The following is a 17,931-nucleotide window of genomic DNA, read 5'->3' on the forward strand; positions in this document are numbered from 1 at the left end:
GGTTTCCTTTATATGATTTCTAAGATGGCGGACCGGCGACGGCGAAGGAGGCGCGCGTCCCAGGATAGCGAGGAGGACGATGAATCTGGTTCGGGATCGGAAAGTGGAAAGTCCCTTTCGCCAACGACAAAGCCCCGAGTACGGGATCCTGAGCCAGTTGAGGCACCAGCTGTTCGTGTGGTGCCGAAAAACGATGCTGAATCCGAGTGTGTGAGTGTCTTGTTCTCGAGACGCAAAGCCGATCGATTTAATAGTACTTGATTAGTTGACTAGCTAAGGTTAGCCTGCTCACTACTATAATTAATGGCTGGGTCAACAAGTCAGCCGGCTATGGTAATGGAACAGTACCGCGCGGATAGTTCTCCAGTGGTTAGGCCAAACCGCAACCCCATGTTCTGCGTTTGCTGCGTTCAGCTAATGTTGCTCATAAATCAACCAACTCGCTCATGTTTGGCCGGGGAACGTGTGAAGGGCCAAACCGTGAACTAACTAGACAAGCCAGCTCGTTTGCGCTAGCTTACTTTGTTTGGTAACGCTAGCTAGCACGTTTACCGCGATGGTAACGCGTTGGCTAATGGTTAGCAAGAGGAAAATATTTTAATTTAGCTAGTTACTGTACTATAAGTGTTTTAGTTAAGCTTATAAGCTAGCTAACGTTGGTGCACGTTATGTCAGTAACTTGCTAACTACTGTAGTAGCTAGATGCTAATGTTAACTAAAGCCACAGGGAGCTTTGATGTTGTTGGGTTATTTCATCTGACTGTTAAAATGTGCAAATTAACGTCGTTAGCTACATAACGTTACAATATTTGCCTCCAGTCACGCCTCATCTAGTACTTTTTCTTGACCAGTAATAATCTTGACTTCACCCTCTGGTTTTGAATGGCCACTACCACAAAGCTTGTTGATATTTATCTAAATCCCTAGTGATGTGAGGAATCCATGTTTGGCACAATAAATTGTGGTTTTAGTTCATTTGTTACAGGGACAGTGTACATTAATAAACTTTTAGGTAACCGTGCCGGTTTTAGCCAGACGGCTGATTTTCAACAGCAGGTCCTGGGCAGGTTATTAAGAACAATTACAACAACAATACAATCAATGAGCAGTGAGCACATGCAGAGCAACATAGGAAAGGCAACACATAGCATGCAGACAGAGCAATAGCACAAAAAGCAACAGAACAAAATGCATTAAAGCAACAGTGTTTCCACACCTCACAAGCAACAGACAACATGGAAAGTGGCAATACACAGTTTGGGATTATGTTCACAAGTCTGATTGGCCTTTAGCCATGTCTTCATGTTTTTTTGTTTGTTAAAGTTGTGATAGATGAGGCAGTTGTGTGTGTTTTGATAGCAGTGTGTTCCAGACATGGGATGCTCTCATGGAGAAAGCCAATTGACTAAAGCTGCTTTTCCTTAAGGGAACCATATAGTCACCTCATGTTAGACCTTGTGGATCTGCTGCCATGGGTTTGGGTTTTCTGTCTAACAAAAGTACTAAGTGGGGTGGGGGGGGCAAGGCCATTTAGGATCTCTAATACAAGACATATGTCGGTGTATTACACAATATTTTTTCCAACTCAGGAGCTCATGCTTTCTGAGGATGTAACAGTGATCATGGCTATTGGGCTTTCTATCAAGCACTTTGAGAGCCTGTTTGTAGACAGTCTGAATTGGTTTTAATACAGCAAGCTTGGGCCCAACTAGTCAAGCAGTATATTAAGTGTGTGAGTATCAGAGATTTGAAGGTACAGTTTTGCTACCTCTGCAGTCAAACAATTTTGTATGAATGGAAATTAGCTAGGTTGAGTTTGGTTATTTGAGTTACCTTTTCACCTGCTTTTTAAGAGGTCAGAATCAAGTATGAAGCCCAAGGTACTTAAAATCGGATACCACCTGGAGCTTCTACCCTGACACAGTAACATCTGTTGCCCTCATTGTGAAGAACATGCAGACTTTTTCTTCTTCTTAGAATTGAGATGCAAACGTGAGTCGCTGAGACGCTTTGTAACCTGGACCATTACACTAGTGAGTTCTTGTGCAGCTTGTTTGCTCGTTGCATGCACATATATCACTGTATCATCTGCATACATTAGATCTTAAGACCCAGTACGGGCAGATCATTAATGAACAGGAGGGGCCCCAGTATTGACCCTTGGGGCACCCCCACATGATAGCTGAGAGTGGGCGACAGCCCATTGTTCACTCTGACATGCTGAGTTCTGCCTTCACGGTATGATTTCATCCATCTCGAGTCATCGGGGGGGGAAGTTGAACTTGGACAGTTTTGTGGTGAGAACCTCATGGTTAACCGTATCAAAAGCTTTCCTTAGGTCAAGAAATACAGCCCCCAACAACACCCCTTTGTCCATCTTGGACTTCACATTTTCCAGAAGAAAGCAGTTGGCTGTTTTTGTGGAGTGTTTTGCTCTGAAGCCAAACTGCATGGAGTGTAATGTGATGGGACTGTTGTTGTGGGCAATCAGTTTCTCTGCTACACACTTTTCATCAACCATCAACACCACAGGTAGTATACTAATAGGCCTGTAGTTACTCATGTCAACATGGTCACCTGATTTAGATGGCTGTTATCATAGCCAACTTTCAGGCCCTTGGAAACACCCCCTGACCAATAGATGTTGGTGACCTTAGTAATGGGACTAATGAGTGACTGTGTAGTTTAAGAAAGGTAGAGTCCAGCCCAAACACATATTTTGCTTTAGTTCTTTAGTGAGCTAATCACCTTGTTCACCTCTGACTCAGAAACATCCCTTGTGATGAAGACTGGTTCAGTGTCATTCATTAGCGCTGACCCCTTAAGAAACCGGTGGAGGGGCTCTGTGTCAGTACCTTGACATAGTCAACAAAGTAGGAATTGAAGGCTGTTGCTATTTCTACTCCATCCTGTGTTAGACTCATTCACATTGATTTCTAGTCTTTTTGCAGCGTTACTATGGGTTTTCCCAGCTATTTTTTTTTATAGATTCGCCCAGTTATTTTTATAAAAAAAAGTTTGCCTTGGCCTGTGATTTCTTTCATCACCTTATTTCTCAACGGGGTTAACCTAAACTCAGCTAAATGAGAAACGTCCCTTTTTCAGGACCATGTCTTTCAAAGATCATTTGTAAAAATCCAAATAACTTAACAAATCTTCATTGTAAAGGATATTAACACTGTTTCCCATGCTTGTTCAATGACTCATAAACTATTAGTGAACATGAACCGGTGGAATGGTCGTTAAGACACTAACAGCTTAGACTGTAGGCAATTAGGGTCAAAGTTATGAAAACTTAAGCCATTAAAAGGCCTTTCTACTGACTCTGAAAAACACCAAAATAAAGATGCCCAGGGTCCCTGCTCATCTGCGTGAACGTGCCTTAGGCATGCTGCAAGGAGGCATGAGGACTGCAGATGTGGTCAGGGCAATAAATTGCAATGTCCGTACTGTGAGACGCATAAGACAGCGCTACAGGTAGACAGGATGGACAGCTGATCATCCTCGCAGTGGCAGACCACGTGTAACGACACCTGCACAGGATCGGTACATCCGAACATCACACCTGCGGGAGAGGTACAGGATGGCAACAACTGCCCAAGTTACACCAGGAACGCAACAATCCCACCATCGGTGCTCAGACTGTCTGCAATAGGCGTAGAGAGGCTGGACTGAGGGCTTGTAGGCCTGTTGAAAGGCAAGTTCTCACCAGACATCACCGGCAACGTTGCCTATGGGCACAAACCCACCGTCGCTGGACCAGACAGGATTGGCAAAAAGTGCTCTTCACTGACGAGTCGCGGTTTTGTCTCACCAGGGGCAATGGTCGGATTCGCATTTATCGTCGAAGGAATGACCATTACACCGAGGCCTGTACTCTAGAGCAGGATCGATTTGGAGGAGGAGGGTCCGTCATGGTCTGGGGCAGAGTGTCACAGCATCATCGGACTGAGCTTGTTGTCATTGCAGGCAATCTCAACGCTGTGTGTTACTGGGAAGACATCCTCCCTCATGTGGTACCCTTCCTGCAGGCTCATCCTTACATGACTCTCCAGCATGACAATGCCACCAGCTATACTGCTCTTTCTGTGTGTGATTTCCTGCAAGACAGGAATGTCAGTGTTCTGCCATGGCCAGTGATGAGCCCGGATCTCAATCCCATTGAGCACTTTCTGGACCCCCCCAGAAATGTCAGAGTGGGGTAACATCTCACAGCAAGAACGGGCAAATCTGGTGCAGTCCATGAGGAGGAGATGCACTGCAGTACTTAATGCAGCTGGTGACCACAACAGCTACTGACTGTTACTTTTGATTTTGACCCCGCCCCATTGTTCAGGGACGCATTATTCAATTTCTGTTTGTCAACTGTCTATGGAACTTGTTCAGTTTCTGTCAGTTGTTGAATCTTATGTTAATACAAATATTTACACGTTGAGTTTGCCGAAAATAAACGCAGTTCACAGTGAGAGGACGTTTCTTTTTTTTTGCCTCGTTTACGTCTTTCATGCTCTAATTTGGACTTCAGGGCTATTTTTAGAGCATGATCTCGTTCTTTCATCAGTTTCTAGATTTCTCCATTTAGCTAAGGAAGAGAGCTCTTTTTCCCAGGTTTGGATTTGATTTTTTGTTTAGGAAGTCATTTATTGTAGTCTGGATTGTGAATAGAAAAACTTGACTGTCAGCTTTCACATCTGTATAGGACAAGATAATTCCAGTTAATTCCCTCAATCATTTAATTCACTCTGAATGGCTTGGTCATTTAACGTCTTTTGGCGCGTGAACCTCTAGCGGGACACCTACGACAACATCTGGTGAAATTGCAGAGCGTGAAATTCAAAATACAAAAATTGTAATATTAAACATGTATGACACTTGTGTTTTCATTCATAATTCAAAAGCTTAATTTATTGTTAATCCAACCGCATTGTCAGATTTCAAAAAGGCTTTACGGCGAAAGCATACCATGTGATTATCTGAGGACAGGGCCACACACAAATTATTTTTCAACCAGCACAGGCGTCACAATCTCACATATCGATTAAATAAATCGCTTATCTTTTTGAAGATTTTCCTCTGTTTGCAATCCCAAGGGTCCTAGCTACACAATGAATGGTAGTTTTGTTCGATAAAGTCCTTTTTATATCCAAAAAAGTCAGTTTAGTTGGAGCCAATGATCTCAGTAATCCACTCTTTCAACAGGCATACAAACGAATCCTAAATGTTACCGCTAAAGTCCGTCCAAACAAGTCAAACAATGTTTCTAATTAATCCTCAGGGACTCTAATATCTAAATAAACTATATTTAATTCACGCGTCAACAACTTTTCTAACGAGACACCTTGTAGTTCTTCCAACTACTTATTCATTTTTCAAAAAACAAGCCTGAAACCCTTTCTAAAGACTGACATCTAGTGGAAGCCATAGGAACTGCAATCTGGGTCCTATGTATTTGTATTTCCCATAGGCAAGCACTGAAATGGCCTGTGCTGTAAAAAATAAAATAACATTCAGGATGGATTTTTCCTTGGGGTTTTGCCTGCCATATCAGTTCTGTTATACTCACTGACATTTGAACAGTTTTAGGAACTTAAGAGTGTTTTATATCTAATGCTACCAAGTATATGCATATCCTAGCTTCTGGGCCTGAGTAACAGGCAGTTTACTCTGGGCATGTCAGTCATCCGAATACCAGTATGCTAATGAATTGAGGATACATTCCTAGTGACACAGACCCCCCCCCCCCGCTACTAAATAATTGACGTACGGGTTGGTATCGTGTTTGCTTGACGGTGTGTAGGCTACATGCTGTTGCTATTTGTTGTCAATTCATTCACATTGTTTGACTGACTAGTGTTATCCTTTCTTAACAGGAAAGTGAAGATGGCGTAGGAGAAGGTGAGTCAGTGTTTGGTGACGCAATCCAATGGCCTATCTAGAATGATGCACACATCTGAAACATTTCCCATTTGGATCACACCACTGTTAAACAGTTGATGTACTTGTTTCAGACATATTTGAATGTTTGTTTTTGTAGCTGTCCTTTCTGACTATGAAAGTGCAGATCCTGAGGAGAATGCCTCACATTCAGAGGTGAGTTGCCACTGCTGAACAGAGTTATGCTGTAGGGTAAAATGTTAATGTCATTTTATGTGTTTTATTTGCATGGACACTTGGGCAATATAGTATTTGATGAACCAGATTTTTTTTTTTGAATTTCAGTAATGCAAGCTTCATGAGGCTACCCCAAGGTTCCTCCTCCTCCCAACAGAATAGCCCAACTAGTGGATTGGAAAGATCATGATGTATCTAACTTCCAAAGTATTTGAGACAAAAAAATTAAATCAGCCATGAAACAAGAGTCCCTCCAGGATGTAGCTGTTCTGCAACCCATATTGTTTTTGTTGCTAAATCAACAATTCCCAGTATATTATGTGAGGTCTTGCAAATTTGACCAATCCTGCACTATTACCTCATAAAACAGTCAAATTATCGCATACTTATCACCACACAAAAAAAAGAGCTTACAATTTCAACCAATCACTGCAAATGTACTGCATAATATGGTCCAGTTAAGCACACATCAACAGACCTTTCCCTCGTCAGTGAATTTTTGTAACAAATTGGACAAAATCCTCACATGTTGCCATGTGAAATGTCAGAATTGCTGCAGCGAAATCCTGGATGGACTGAAGAGATGAGCAGGTTTCAACCATTGATACAGGTACCGGTATTTCAGAACACAGACCTTCTGCACTGTAGCAACCCCTAGATGCAAGATACAGACAAAAAAATTTTTTTCAATTGATGTACTCATGCATTGCAATGTCCATGATGGTACTGGAATCCTCTTAATGAGGTCTCAACTGTGGTTCTGATGAGAAGTTTAATTTGTCCGCTATGCATGGCCGCTTTTGACTGGAATAAGTAGGACTCTAAGGATATTTGCATTGATCTCTCTGACAGCATCTTGATAATGATACACACGAAGCAAACTAACTCAAGTCTTGTATTTTCTCTCTCAGGGAGGTGAGGAGGAAGAGGAGGAGGAGGAGGTCCCTCCACCGGCTGCTGGGCCCAAACCCAGTCCTACTGCCGACACCCCTGCTGCAGAGGGGGAGCTGCAGGAAGGAGGGGGGAAGGTAGAGGAGGGTGAGAAAGGTTTGAGTAAAGAAGTGAAGTGTGAAGATAAAGGCAACCTGGCAGGGGAGAGGCAAAGCGGGGATGGACAGGTAAAATGGTTAATTGAAAAGAAAATGCATACATGCATACATACATACATACATACATACATACATACATACATGCATATATACATACATACATGCATATATAGAAGTGCATACAAATATGGGCCTCTTGGTCAATCATTTTGAGTAATTCTACTCCGTGTAACCAGGAAAGCACAGACGACTCTGAGAATAAAGGTGCTAAACCAGGCCAGAAGCTGGATGATGACCAGGATCGTAATAACCCAGCCTATATCCCCCGTAAAGGAATGTTCTTTGAGCACGACGTCAGAGGAAACGCACAGGAGGAGGAACGGTAAGGGGGAACGTAAAGTTTATCCTTTTTATTCATTAAATGTTTGTCGTTCAACTGAAACTATCTAAACGTGACCAACAACCACACAGGATGGATGACTCCTAGTAATAGACGGATGTCGTTTCATTGGTAAACCTGTTTATTGGTATATTTGCTGCTTCTTTCCTGTCCTCCAGGCCGAAGGGTCGTAACAGGAAGCTGTGGAAGGATGAGGGTCGCTGGGAACACGATAGGTTCAGGGAGGAGGAGCAGGCGCCCAAGTCACGTGAGGAACTGGTTGCAATCTACGGCTATGACATCCGCAACGGAGGTGTCTCCAATGAGCGGTCCTATAGACAGCGCAAGCCCAGGTACTACTGTCCCTCAACTCTACTGTCCCTCAACTCTACTGACCCTCAAATCTACTGACCCAGTGTTGAATTTACCATGTCTCTGAAAGCCTGTTTATCCCCTTACAATGTCATCTCACAAATAATAATAATAGTCGACTACAGGAGTGGGGAATCATTTTTGGCTTGATGGTCACTTTGAGATAAATAAATAAGAGTCGTGCAGGTTTTCCTGGGCCGATTTGTTAGTCAAAACCTATTTGCGTGTCTGAAAAGGATAAATAATTTGAAAATATATAGGTCCATTATTGTTTCTGTATACTTTCTACCTCGTTTTAGATGTTCAAGTCGCCTGGAGTGTTTATAAAGCTAAAAGAATCAAAACATAATCTGGCCCGTGTACCATCATTTACCAACCGCTGGTCTACTAGCAGCTTGTCCTCACACTAGCCTCCTCTCCTCCCCCTGCAGACACAGCACCTCTCCAGTCCGGGACAAGCGCTGGCGGGACGGAGACTGGGAGAGGCCTATCCATACCTCCTGGCAGCAGGGAGGGAACCCCAACAGCCGTAGCACTCCCCTAGCCGTGGCCCTGCAGCAGTCTGGTCCTCCCCCCTCAGCAGCCCCCAACACCCAGCGCAACAACAACCCCCCCAGGCCCTCCTCCCACCCCCCACCCCGGGGCTTCCAGGGCAACCGCCCCCCCCAGGCCCAGTACAGGAATGACAGAAACCAGGAGTCTCAACGGCCAGGCCCCAAGGCCGAGCCCCTCCAGACCCGGAGCCTACCGCCCATGGACGGGGAACGAGGCCCCAGGGGCCGGGGGAACAGAGGGGCCCATACGGAGCGCAGCTCTTCGGTAGTGGTGGAAGAGATCCGCAGCGAGGAGGATGACGAGCGCAACACGACAGTGACAACGTCTCAGTCCGTCTACCACAATCGCCACTACAGTGGCAAGGGAGATCGAGAAAGGGACTCTGCGCCACGGCGACAGGAGCAGCAGCGAGGGGGATCTGCTCCTCCGGCAGACAACCCGGTTACCCGCGATGCCTCCCCGGCTCCGGAGCGGCCCGTGGAGAAGAAGTCGTACTCCCTAGCCAGGAGGACTCGCACTCGGGCCACTGAGCTGGACAAGCAGGCCTCTCTTGAGGAGCCTGCCTCCACCGTGTCTTCCTCGGCACTGACAAGTGAGCCGTGGCAGGGCCCCAGTCAGAGCCAGGGGGATGCTGGAGACAGTAGCCAGGCGACGGTACTCACAGGGCTGGACCAGGACCTGGCCAGACTAAGCCTGGCTGGACAGAACTGGGCCCAGAACCCAACTTCCTTTCTACGCGCTGAGATGAGGGGTGAGCCTTCTCTCTTTTGCCCTCGCTCTACCCCGTTCTACCTCTCTCTCGCTCTACCCCTCTTTTTTAAAAATTATTATTATTATTTGAGTAATATGGAGTGACACACATCCTCTCATAGTTCCAGCAGCACTGTTACAAGCAGCTCAGTCACCACTGCACCAGCAGCCCTGGTGAAGCTAAGCAGCAGCTCCCTGGTGCAGCACTGAGTCAGTCAGTAGGTCAGTGACCATTCAGTGAGGCTGATTGACATAATGAGGCCATTAGTCAGTGTGGAGCAATGGGGGGGCCGGCTGTGTGCGAATGCAAGTAGCTCTTTTAAGCCAGCTAATCCACTCAGTGCAGGTGGTGGTGCGTCCTTGCATGCTGTCTGGAGCCTGGGAGGTTTTCATCATGCAATACATTGGAAATAAAATGTCCTTTTTGCACCCAAGGTTTATAGTGCCTCATGTACACATTTTGTCAGGACAGAAACCTGAGTCAGAAATACACGTTGGTAGCTGGTTTGACATGAAGCTTATAAGATGTATCTAAACCGCAGCAGTGGATCAGGTAGTTGGATATGTTTTGCTTGGGTGTTGTCAATACTTTTTTCGTCTCGTTGCAGGCATCCCTAACTCTATGCACATGGGTGGAGCACCTCCACAATACAGTAACATAGAAGAGCTGGTGAGTAGGCCAATTTGTGGTGACTTATGTACAGAGATGGGTTTCTGTCGTTTTATATGTTGCCTTCAAGGAGAAGTGTGGTGTTTTTTGCCTGACATTTTGAGTGGTTCGGTCAGCTCTCACCCTCTTTCTCTCCATCTCAGGGAGCTGGTAACCGGGCAAAGCGGTACTCGTCCCAGCGCCAGAGGCCAAGCCCGGAGCCCGCTCCTCCTATGCACATAGGGGTCATGGAAAGCCACTACTACGAGCCCAGTGAGTCAGTGCCACACACTATCACCAGAAGGCAGGGCACAACTGAAAACACAACACTAGCCGGTATCTTTTTGTCCATAGGCTCAGAGCCAGGCTCTGGTAGAATCAGTACTAAACTACAACATGTTGTAGCTGCGTTAGAATGCTGTCTTAAAAATGTTAGGGTACACAGGTATCTGTGATAAAACCATGTAGCTTATTTTGTTATAGTTTAACACATGGTTGCCACATCAGATACGTTTGTATATATAGTGTATGTGGACACCCCTTCAAATTGGTGGATTTGGCTTTTTCAGCCACTCCCGTTGCTGACAGGTGTATGAAATTGAGCACACAGCCATGCGATCTCCATAGATAAACATTGGCAGTAGACTGGCCTGTACTGAGGAGCTCAGGAACTTTCAACGTGGCACCGTCATATGATGCCACCTTTCCAACAAGTCAGTTCGTCAAATTCCTGCCCTGCTAGAGCTACCCCGGTCAACTGTAAGTGTTGTTATTGTGACGTGAAAGCGTCTAGGAGCAACAATGGCTCAGCCGTGAGTGGTAGGCCACACAAGAACGGGACCGCCGAGTGCTGAAGTGTGTAATAAATCGTCGGTCCTCGGTTGCATCACTCACTACTGAGTTCCAAACTGCCTCTGGATGCAACGTCAGCACAATAACTGTCGCCGGGAGCTTCATAAAAGATCTAACATAACCATGCGTCATGACAAGCGTCACCTGGAGTGGCGTAAAGCTCGCCGCCATTGGACTCTGGAGCAGTGGAATCGTATTGCCTGAAGTGCTGTCTGATGGACAAATCTTGGTTTGGCGGATGCCAGGACAACGTTAGCTTCCCCAATGCATAGCGCTGACTGTGAAGTTTGTTGGAGGAGGAATAATGGTCTGGGGCTGTTCTTCATGGTTCGGGTGAAGGGGTATCTTAACGCTATCTAGACGATTCTGTGTTTCCAACTTTGCGGCAACAGTTAGGGGAAGGCCCTTTCCTGTTTCAGCATGACAGTGCCCCTGTGCACAAAGCGAGGTCTGTACAGAAATGGTTTGTCGAGATCATGGTGGAAGAACTTGACTTGCCTGCACAAAGCCCTGACCTCAACCCCATCGAACACCTTTGGGATGAATTAGAATGCCGACTGCGAGCCACGCCTAATCGCCCAACATCTGTGCCTGACCTCACTAATGCTCTTGTGGATGAATGGAACCAAGTCCCCGGTGTTCCAACATCTAGTGGAAAGCCTACCCAGGAGAGTGGAGGCATAGCAGCAAGGGGGGGCGGCAACTTTAGAAATGTTTGACGAGCAAACCATGTAGTGTGTTTGGTTTGTTTGTAGAATTATATATCTAACTGTAGAGCGCTTACTTGAGTCTAAATGCTATATTGTCTCCTCCTGCAGTGTCTTACCAAGGACCAATCTATGCCCATGGCGACAGCCCCGCCCCCCTCCCACCCCAGGGTATGCTGGTCCAGCCTGAGATGCACCTCCCCCACCCAGGCCATCCAGGACACCCAGGTTAGTGTCTGTCACCTTGCTGCCAGGGGACCCAGGGAAAACGTGGTGAGGGCAGCAGTTACCCTCAACTAAGATAATAGATATGAACTCGGCCTGTGTCTTCTCTGGCAACAAAAAGGAAAGTCAATGACCAGCTTTCTTGAACCTCACTTACCTCTGTATAATCACCATGCATGTGAAGACATGTTCAATCAACTCAGGAATAGTATTGCTTAAATGCTCTCTTATCGAACTCAAATGAATTGTTATTCTTACTCGTTTAGTTAATAACTTTGTGCTTTTCAATAAGTGTTTCACGTCATTAAACGTTTCCTCAAGTTCCTCCAAACTAGGGATGTGACAAATGTGCAATTTGTCTTTTTTTAAATGACAAGAAAAAAAAAATAAAATGACATGCAAAATCACAATGCAGATATGGTTATTCGTGACTGCTAGGGTGCAGTGGCACTCAATCGACCCCAGTCATGGCTGCCAGCAATGATGGTAGGCTCTCTGTGTGCCTCTCCTCCATGCTCTGGTCAGTACAGGGGGCTTAATGTCCCACTTGTCATCAATGTGATGGCTCGTGACAGTGATGTATGACAGCATGTTCAGACGTCCAACAATCTGTGGCGTTTGAGAGCTCACGCTTTGTACTTGCAGAGCAGTCATTGTATAATTTCTCCTTCCGGGCCATCATGGTTCTTTTTTCTTGTAGTTTGGTTCTAGATGTAGCATCAGGCCATTGAAGACGATATCCTCTACCATTGCAATGGCTGCATATTAACTGCAGTTTCTGTAATCGGGGCTGTTATTTTATCCATCCCTTATCGCACTTCTTTCTTGTGAAGAGCCCGTGTCTCTTGTTTAGGGTCCTGAGCTGCTGCCAGCAATGTTTCGGGTCTCACGGTGCTTCCCTTTTAGCATTGCACCTGTACTGCCACTGTAGCTCAATTCCACTTTGCAAAGTTTGCATTTCACTACCTAATTTAACCTCTCTAAGTATTGCCATACAGGACTGTCGCTTCCCTGTCTCTCACTCTGCCCTTTTTTCAACTGTTTACAAGGAAGACGTGCAAACTGCTTTATATTCTTTGAAAATAATGTCTCCTAACGTTACAGCATTGTTACGTTAGGTATGTTTATTTTTCCGTTTGATGATGATCGGGACCTTCATTTTGTGATAACTAACTGCACTGTGATTTTAATTTTGTGTGTGTGTGTGGTAACACAAGTTTTTCGGTTTAGGGTTGTTGTTTTTTCTCCATTTTAAACGGCCCCACTCCTGACCAGAAATGCTGGTATGGTGTTGGCTACTTTATGGGCCTCAGTCTGTCTGGTCACACCCACGAACCCCTCCCGTCTCCCCCTCAGGTCTACACCCCCACCAGTCGAGTGGCCCCATGCCCAACCCGGCTCTCTACGCTGCTCCCCCCGTCTCCATGTCCCCTGGGCAGCCTCCTCCACAGCAGCTACTGGCCCCGCCCTTCTACCCTCCGCCAGGTGTCATGACCTTTGGGAACACCAACTACCCCTACCCGGCAGGAGCCACCCTGCCCCCCATGTACAACCCGCCGGTGAGACCTCTGCCCTCAAGACACCATAGCTACCACATCAGCATGTCAAATGTTGCTATATGCAACACATTACTGTTGCAATATGCTGACAGCTCTGCAATTCAATACATATTTACAAGTTATTCGACTCCACCCTTAACATTTAGGAATGTGTATTTACACACATGCATAAACCGTGTAACCTCCTCTCCCCTCAGGCCCAGTCACAGGTGTACGGCCAGTCGCAGGTGTACGGTGGGGTGACGTACTACGATCCAATGCAGCAGCAAGCCCAGCCCAAACCCTCGCCTCCCCGGCGCTCCTCCCAGCCCGTCACCGTCAAACCTCCCCCACCAGAGGTAGGGTACGGCCCGGAGTGAGCCCCAAACCCCCAGCGACCCAACAACCGGTAAGTCTTCCCTCTCTCACCCACTCACCCAATCAAAACGCCAAGACGTCGGCCTGCCTCAGTCCTGACTGAATGAGTCGATGTGAGAGTAGGACGAAAGGGAAGGCTATGTTTTTAAAATATTTTGATCATGTTGAAAATGTGTTTTGGAGAGTTGGGTGGGGGAGGATGACAGAATAGGCCTATCCCAGAGACTGTTGCTGTAGGTCAAGTCATAACGTTGCCATAAAGGTGCTTGCTTCCCTCATTTTGTTTTTTGCGCTCTCGTTCAAAAGTAGGCACCGTGTCTAAATCAAATGGTGTTGTTTTGCCTTGGACACGTGAAGTAAGGCCAGTGGCTCTGAGTCGGAGTCAAGTAGCTGAATGTGTTTCAGATCTCTGCTCTCCAGTTCGTTCTGACAGACGAGCTCCTCTTATCCCCTAGAGCTCCTCCTAAAAGCCCCCAGGCAATAATACTGTCTTCAAACTGATGTCTCTTTTTGAGATGTGAGTGGGCACACACACACACACACATACACACACACACACACACACACACACACACACACACACACACACACACACACACACTCTACAAAGACGCGATTCAAAATCCCACCAGAGAAATGCTTTGGTGCAGAGGTAACCTTCAAACAAATGAATGCCTAACACCTAGCTGCATGACTGTCTCAAGACTTTTCAAATCAAATTTATTGGTCACATACGTGTTTAGCAGATGTTACTAAAGGTGAAAGGCTTGTGCTTCTAGCTCCGACAGTGCAGTGACATTTAACAAGTAATATTTAAGTTTCACAACATATACACGTACATCTAAGTAAGTAATGGAAACATATGTCAGAGCGGCATTGGACTAAGATAGTGGTACAGAATACATTATATACGTATGAGATGGGTGATGAGTAATGCTAGGTATGGAAACATTATTAAAGTGGCTAGTGATTACTAATCTATGTCTGTAGGCAGCCGCCTCTGATGGCCTAGTGATAGAAGCTGTTTTTCAGTCTCTCGGTCCCAGCGTTGATGCACCTGTACTGACCTCGCCTTCTGGATGATAGCGGGGTGAACAGGCAGTGGCTCGGGTGGTTGATGTCCTTGATGATCTTTTTGGCCTTCCTGTGGCATCGGGTGCTGTAGATGTCTAGGAGGGTGGGAAGTTTGCCCCCCGGTAATGAGTTGGGCAGACTGCACCACCCTCTGGAGCGCTTTGCGGTAATGGGCAGTGCAGTTGCCGTACCAGGCGGTGATACAGCCCGACAGATGCTCAATTGTGCATCTGTAAAAGTTTTAGGTGTAAAGCCAAATTTATTTCGCCTCCTTGATGAACTTGAAGCTTTCCACCTTCTCCTCTGCGGTCCCATCGATGTGGATCTGGGGGCTGCTCCCTGAAGTGAGCTCAATTGTATTGCTGAACCGTGCATTCTTTTCTCCTCCTTCCAGCCTAAGCCAAAGCTCGCGCGACAGAACAGTTGTGCTGATTTGTCCCATTTCTGCTATTTTCCCTTTTCTCCAGGACCGGAGTGGGAAGGCCAGTCAGGAGGTCAGATCCTAGCACGGCGTTCCGAATGGCTACGCCAGTTGGAAGAGAGCGATAGACATGGAGACGGAGTCTGCAATCGAGGACCAGCACCACATGTGGAGCGGATTAGTTTATTTTTATTTTTATGTTATCTGGGATGTTATCCGCCGTGTGTTCAGGTTCCACATTGGTTGGTTGCCCACAATACTGAAGGGTTGTTGTTTTGGTTCACCTACCAGTGTTTTGCCTCCTGAGGGGAGTGCGGTCTTAAAAACCCTATAAAACGTAACCATATAAAACCGTTAACGAAAGCCCTCAATAACAACTCCTCTGTAAACATTACGTGACACCTGACACCAATGACATTCGTAGATATTTGTTCCTTCTAACAATCTGTCGTTCAACTGTAGGTATATTCATGCAAAAAGTGTGTTTTTCAGCTCGAAACAAATGTTTAGGACTGGCTTAAATGTGTCATGTGAGTATTATGGAGAGAATCTAACTGGGATAGTTGGTCATTTATATGGGTTAGCTAGAGCTGTTTGTCCCACCCACCACAATCCTGCTCATTTTCTAGCTAACATTTACACTCCCCTACGTATTTATTTGAACAGTGGAGCAAAACTTTGAATGTCCCTCTACTCCAGCATTTTGGATTTGAGATCAAATGTTTCATACGAGGCGACAGTCTCGAATGTCTTTAAAAAAATATATACATATTTGAGCTTTTTTTTATTTTTAGAAATGAATGCCAAACATTTTGAAGATGTTATAAATATTTGGATAAATTCACTTGTGTGTTAAAGTAGTCAAGTTTCTGAACACCTCTACATTAATGTGGATACTATCTTGATTGCAGATACTCATGAATGAATCTTGAATAATGATGAGTGAGAGTTTGAGCCACAAAGATCTCGCTAACCTCTCACCATTGCCGATAAGTGGTTAGTATTTTTTGGGGGTGGTTATGATATGTATGCCTCTTAACTTTCTTACTCGTAATTATTTACGATTTATTTGTGATTATCCGTAGTCATGGAGACATCCTTATTAATGTTCTAAAACATTCTACTTTTATTTACAATATGTGACTCCCAAAATGACTATACATTATTTACCATTCATTTCTATTGGGCACAACATAATCTGAAACACAACCAAAACAAACTGCGAATGCATCCAAGTTTGTAGTTTAACAAGCTTGATGTCATTGCGTGCAATGACTATGGGACCAAGTACTACACTTGACTACTTTAATACAATGTGAATTTCTCCAAATACTTAGGACACCTTTAAATGGGGGTAGTAGATGCATAAAGTGCTTTAATTTCGAAACAACAGATTTGTATGGAAGTACTTTCCAATTAATGGTGACATTCTTTAGTCACCGTATAAAACATTTAAATCTCAAATAAAAAATGCTGCAGTATAGAGCCGAATGGGGGGGGGGGGGGGGGGGGGGAATGTTGCTTCACTGTCCAAATAAATACGTAGTGTCCCATTTTCATCTCGCAACAGCATTGTAGGTCTTAGTTTTTATTTTATGGTTTCGAGTCTTGTGAACGCACACTTTTTAGATAAAGATTCAAACCTATATACAGATGGTGCTTACTTATAGCAAGTACCCTTCCACATTGCCCAGTTTCTTTCAGTTATTTACGTAATACTGTATTACCAGAGAACCATTTAACCTGGCCTGAAACTGATGTACTTGACAGTGCTACTGCTTTCTAATGTAAGTGTATATAGATAAATGTATATTAAAGCCTGTGGTTTAAATAAGCAGAAATACTACCACCTTGTTATCAAATAGATGGTTATGAATGGATAAAATGTTTTTAAAAAACGAGGCTAACTCTTGCTTTTGAAATGAAATGGTTGTTTGGAAGTTTGCCGTTTCCATTTTTTTCCCCCTCTGAGTCCTTTTGTGAAAGTGGAGAGACTGGTGAGGCCACTCTACCACTAAAATGGATATGATTTGTCTGTTTGCAGAACGTACTGCTGATCCCAAATGATTTTCCCTCAAGAAAATTCTGTTCGCCAGGCAGCCAAATTCTGAATGTTTTCCACAATCAGATATTTTTCAGATCTGATTGGTCAAAAGACCAGTTAGTGTGTGGGGGGGGGGGGGGTCAGGTCAGGTCAGAATGGGCTGTCTGTCTAAAAGCAGCCAAATAAACCTAACATACATGCATGTTATACATACATAGATATGATTGTGAAAGTAATTCAGTTGGTGCTGGTGGCTGCACACTGTTATAGTGAGTCTGCCCAAAAAGGGCAAGTTATTGATGCAACTTTAAATTGGCCTTTTTTTTTTTTTTTTCCCTCCTGTATCAGTATAGACTGAATTGAGTTGTAATTCGAAAGTTTTTTTGTTTAGAAATGGCTGGTAAGAATGTTTTAAATGTTTTATTTTCTTTGCCTTAAGGATAAATTGGTTTGACATGTTTAATTTGACTAGACCTGCCAACACTGTGAGGGCTTGTTTGTTTCATAGATGTTTGAATATATATACACGTTTTCTTGATTGTGGAGCAAGTTTTGTTTAGACTGAGGAACATTAAACAGAATCTAGGAAAAAGATGATTGTCATGTGGTTGATTGGAAGTTATTGAACAGCTACCACTGGATGGCAACATTGTGCCAAGCCTTCTAACTAACTGCATCTCTCACATAGGCCTATTATGTGAGACATTGCTTGCTGTTTGGGGTTTTAGACTGGGTTTCTGTACAGCACTTTGAGATATCAGCTGATATAAGAAGGGCTTTATAAATAAATTTGATTAAACATTTGAATCATTCACAAATGATTTTAG

General features: G+C 44.8%; 1 protein-coding gene across 1 annotated transcript; it reads left to right on the forward strand.

Moving 5' to 3' along the window:
* Positions 1–5: 5 nt before the first annotated feature.
* Positions 6–17,699, forward strand: LOC109893258 (protein CASC3). The gene is made up of 13 exons (XM_020486389.2): positions 6–210; positions 5,871–5,895; positions 6,035–6,090; positions 7,023–7,229; positions 7,397–7,542; positions 7,719–7,892; positions 8,343–9,217; positions 9,825–9,886; positions 10,030–10,138; positions 11,536–11,652; positions 13,006–13,208; positions 13,406–13,596; positions 15,107–17,699. Exons 1-12 carry the CDS (start codon positions 13–15, stop codon positions 13,565–13,567), a joined length of 2,334 nt encoding a protein of 777 aa, XP_020341978.2. The 5' UTR covers positions 6–12; the 3' UTR covers positions 13,568–13,596; positions 15,107–17,699.
* Positions 17,700–17,931: the final 232 nt, after the last annotated feature.

This window comes from Oncorhynchus kisutch, linkage group LG6, assembly GCF_002021735.2.
Source record: "Oncorhynchus kisutch isolate 150728-3 linkage group LG6, Okis_V2, whole genome shotgun sequence".
In the NCBI taxonomy this organism is placed as follows: domain Eukaryota; kingdom Metazoa; phylum Chordata; class Actinopteri; order Salmoniformes; family Salmonidae; genus Oncorhynchus; species Oncorhynchus kisutch.

Bases quoted from the DNA above. Each gene is read 5' to 3' on its own strand.
- LOC109893258 (XM_020486389.2), top strand. From the start codon at position 13: ATGATTTCTAAGATGGCGGACCGGCGACGGCGAAGGAGGCGCGCGTCC. The intron at 11,653-13,005 runs GTTAGTGTCTGT...TCTCCCCCTCAG, and splicing joins AGGCCATCCAGGACACCCAG to GTCTACACCCCCACCAGTCG. The intron at 13,209-13,405 runs GTGAGACCTCTG...CTCTCCCCTCAG, and splicing joins CCCCCATGTACAACCCGCCG to GCCCAGTCACAGGTGTACGG.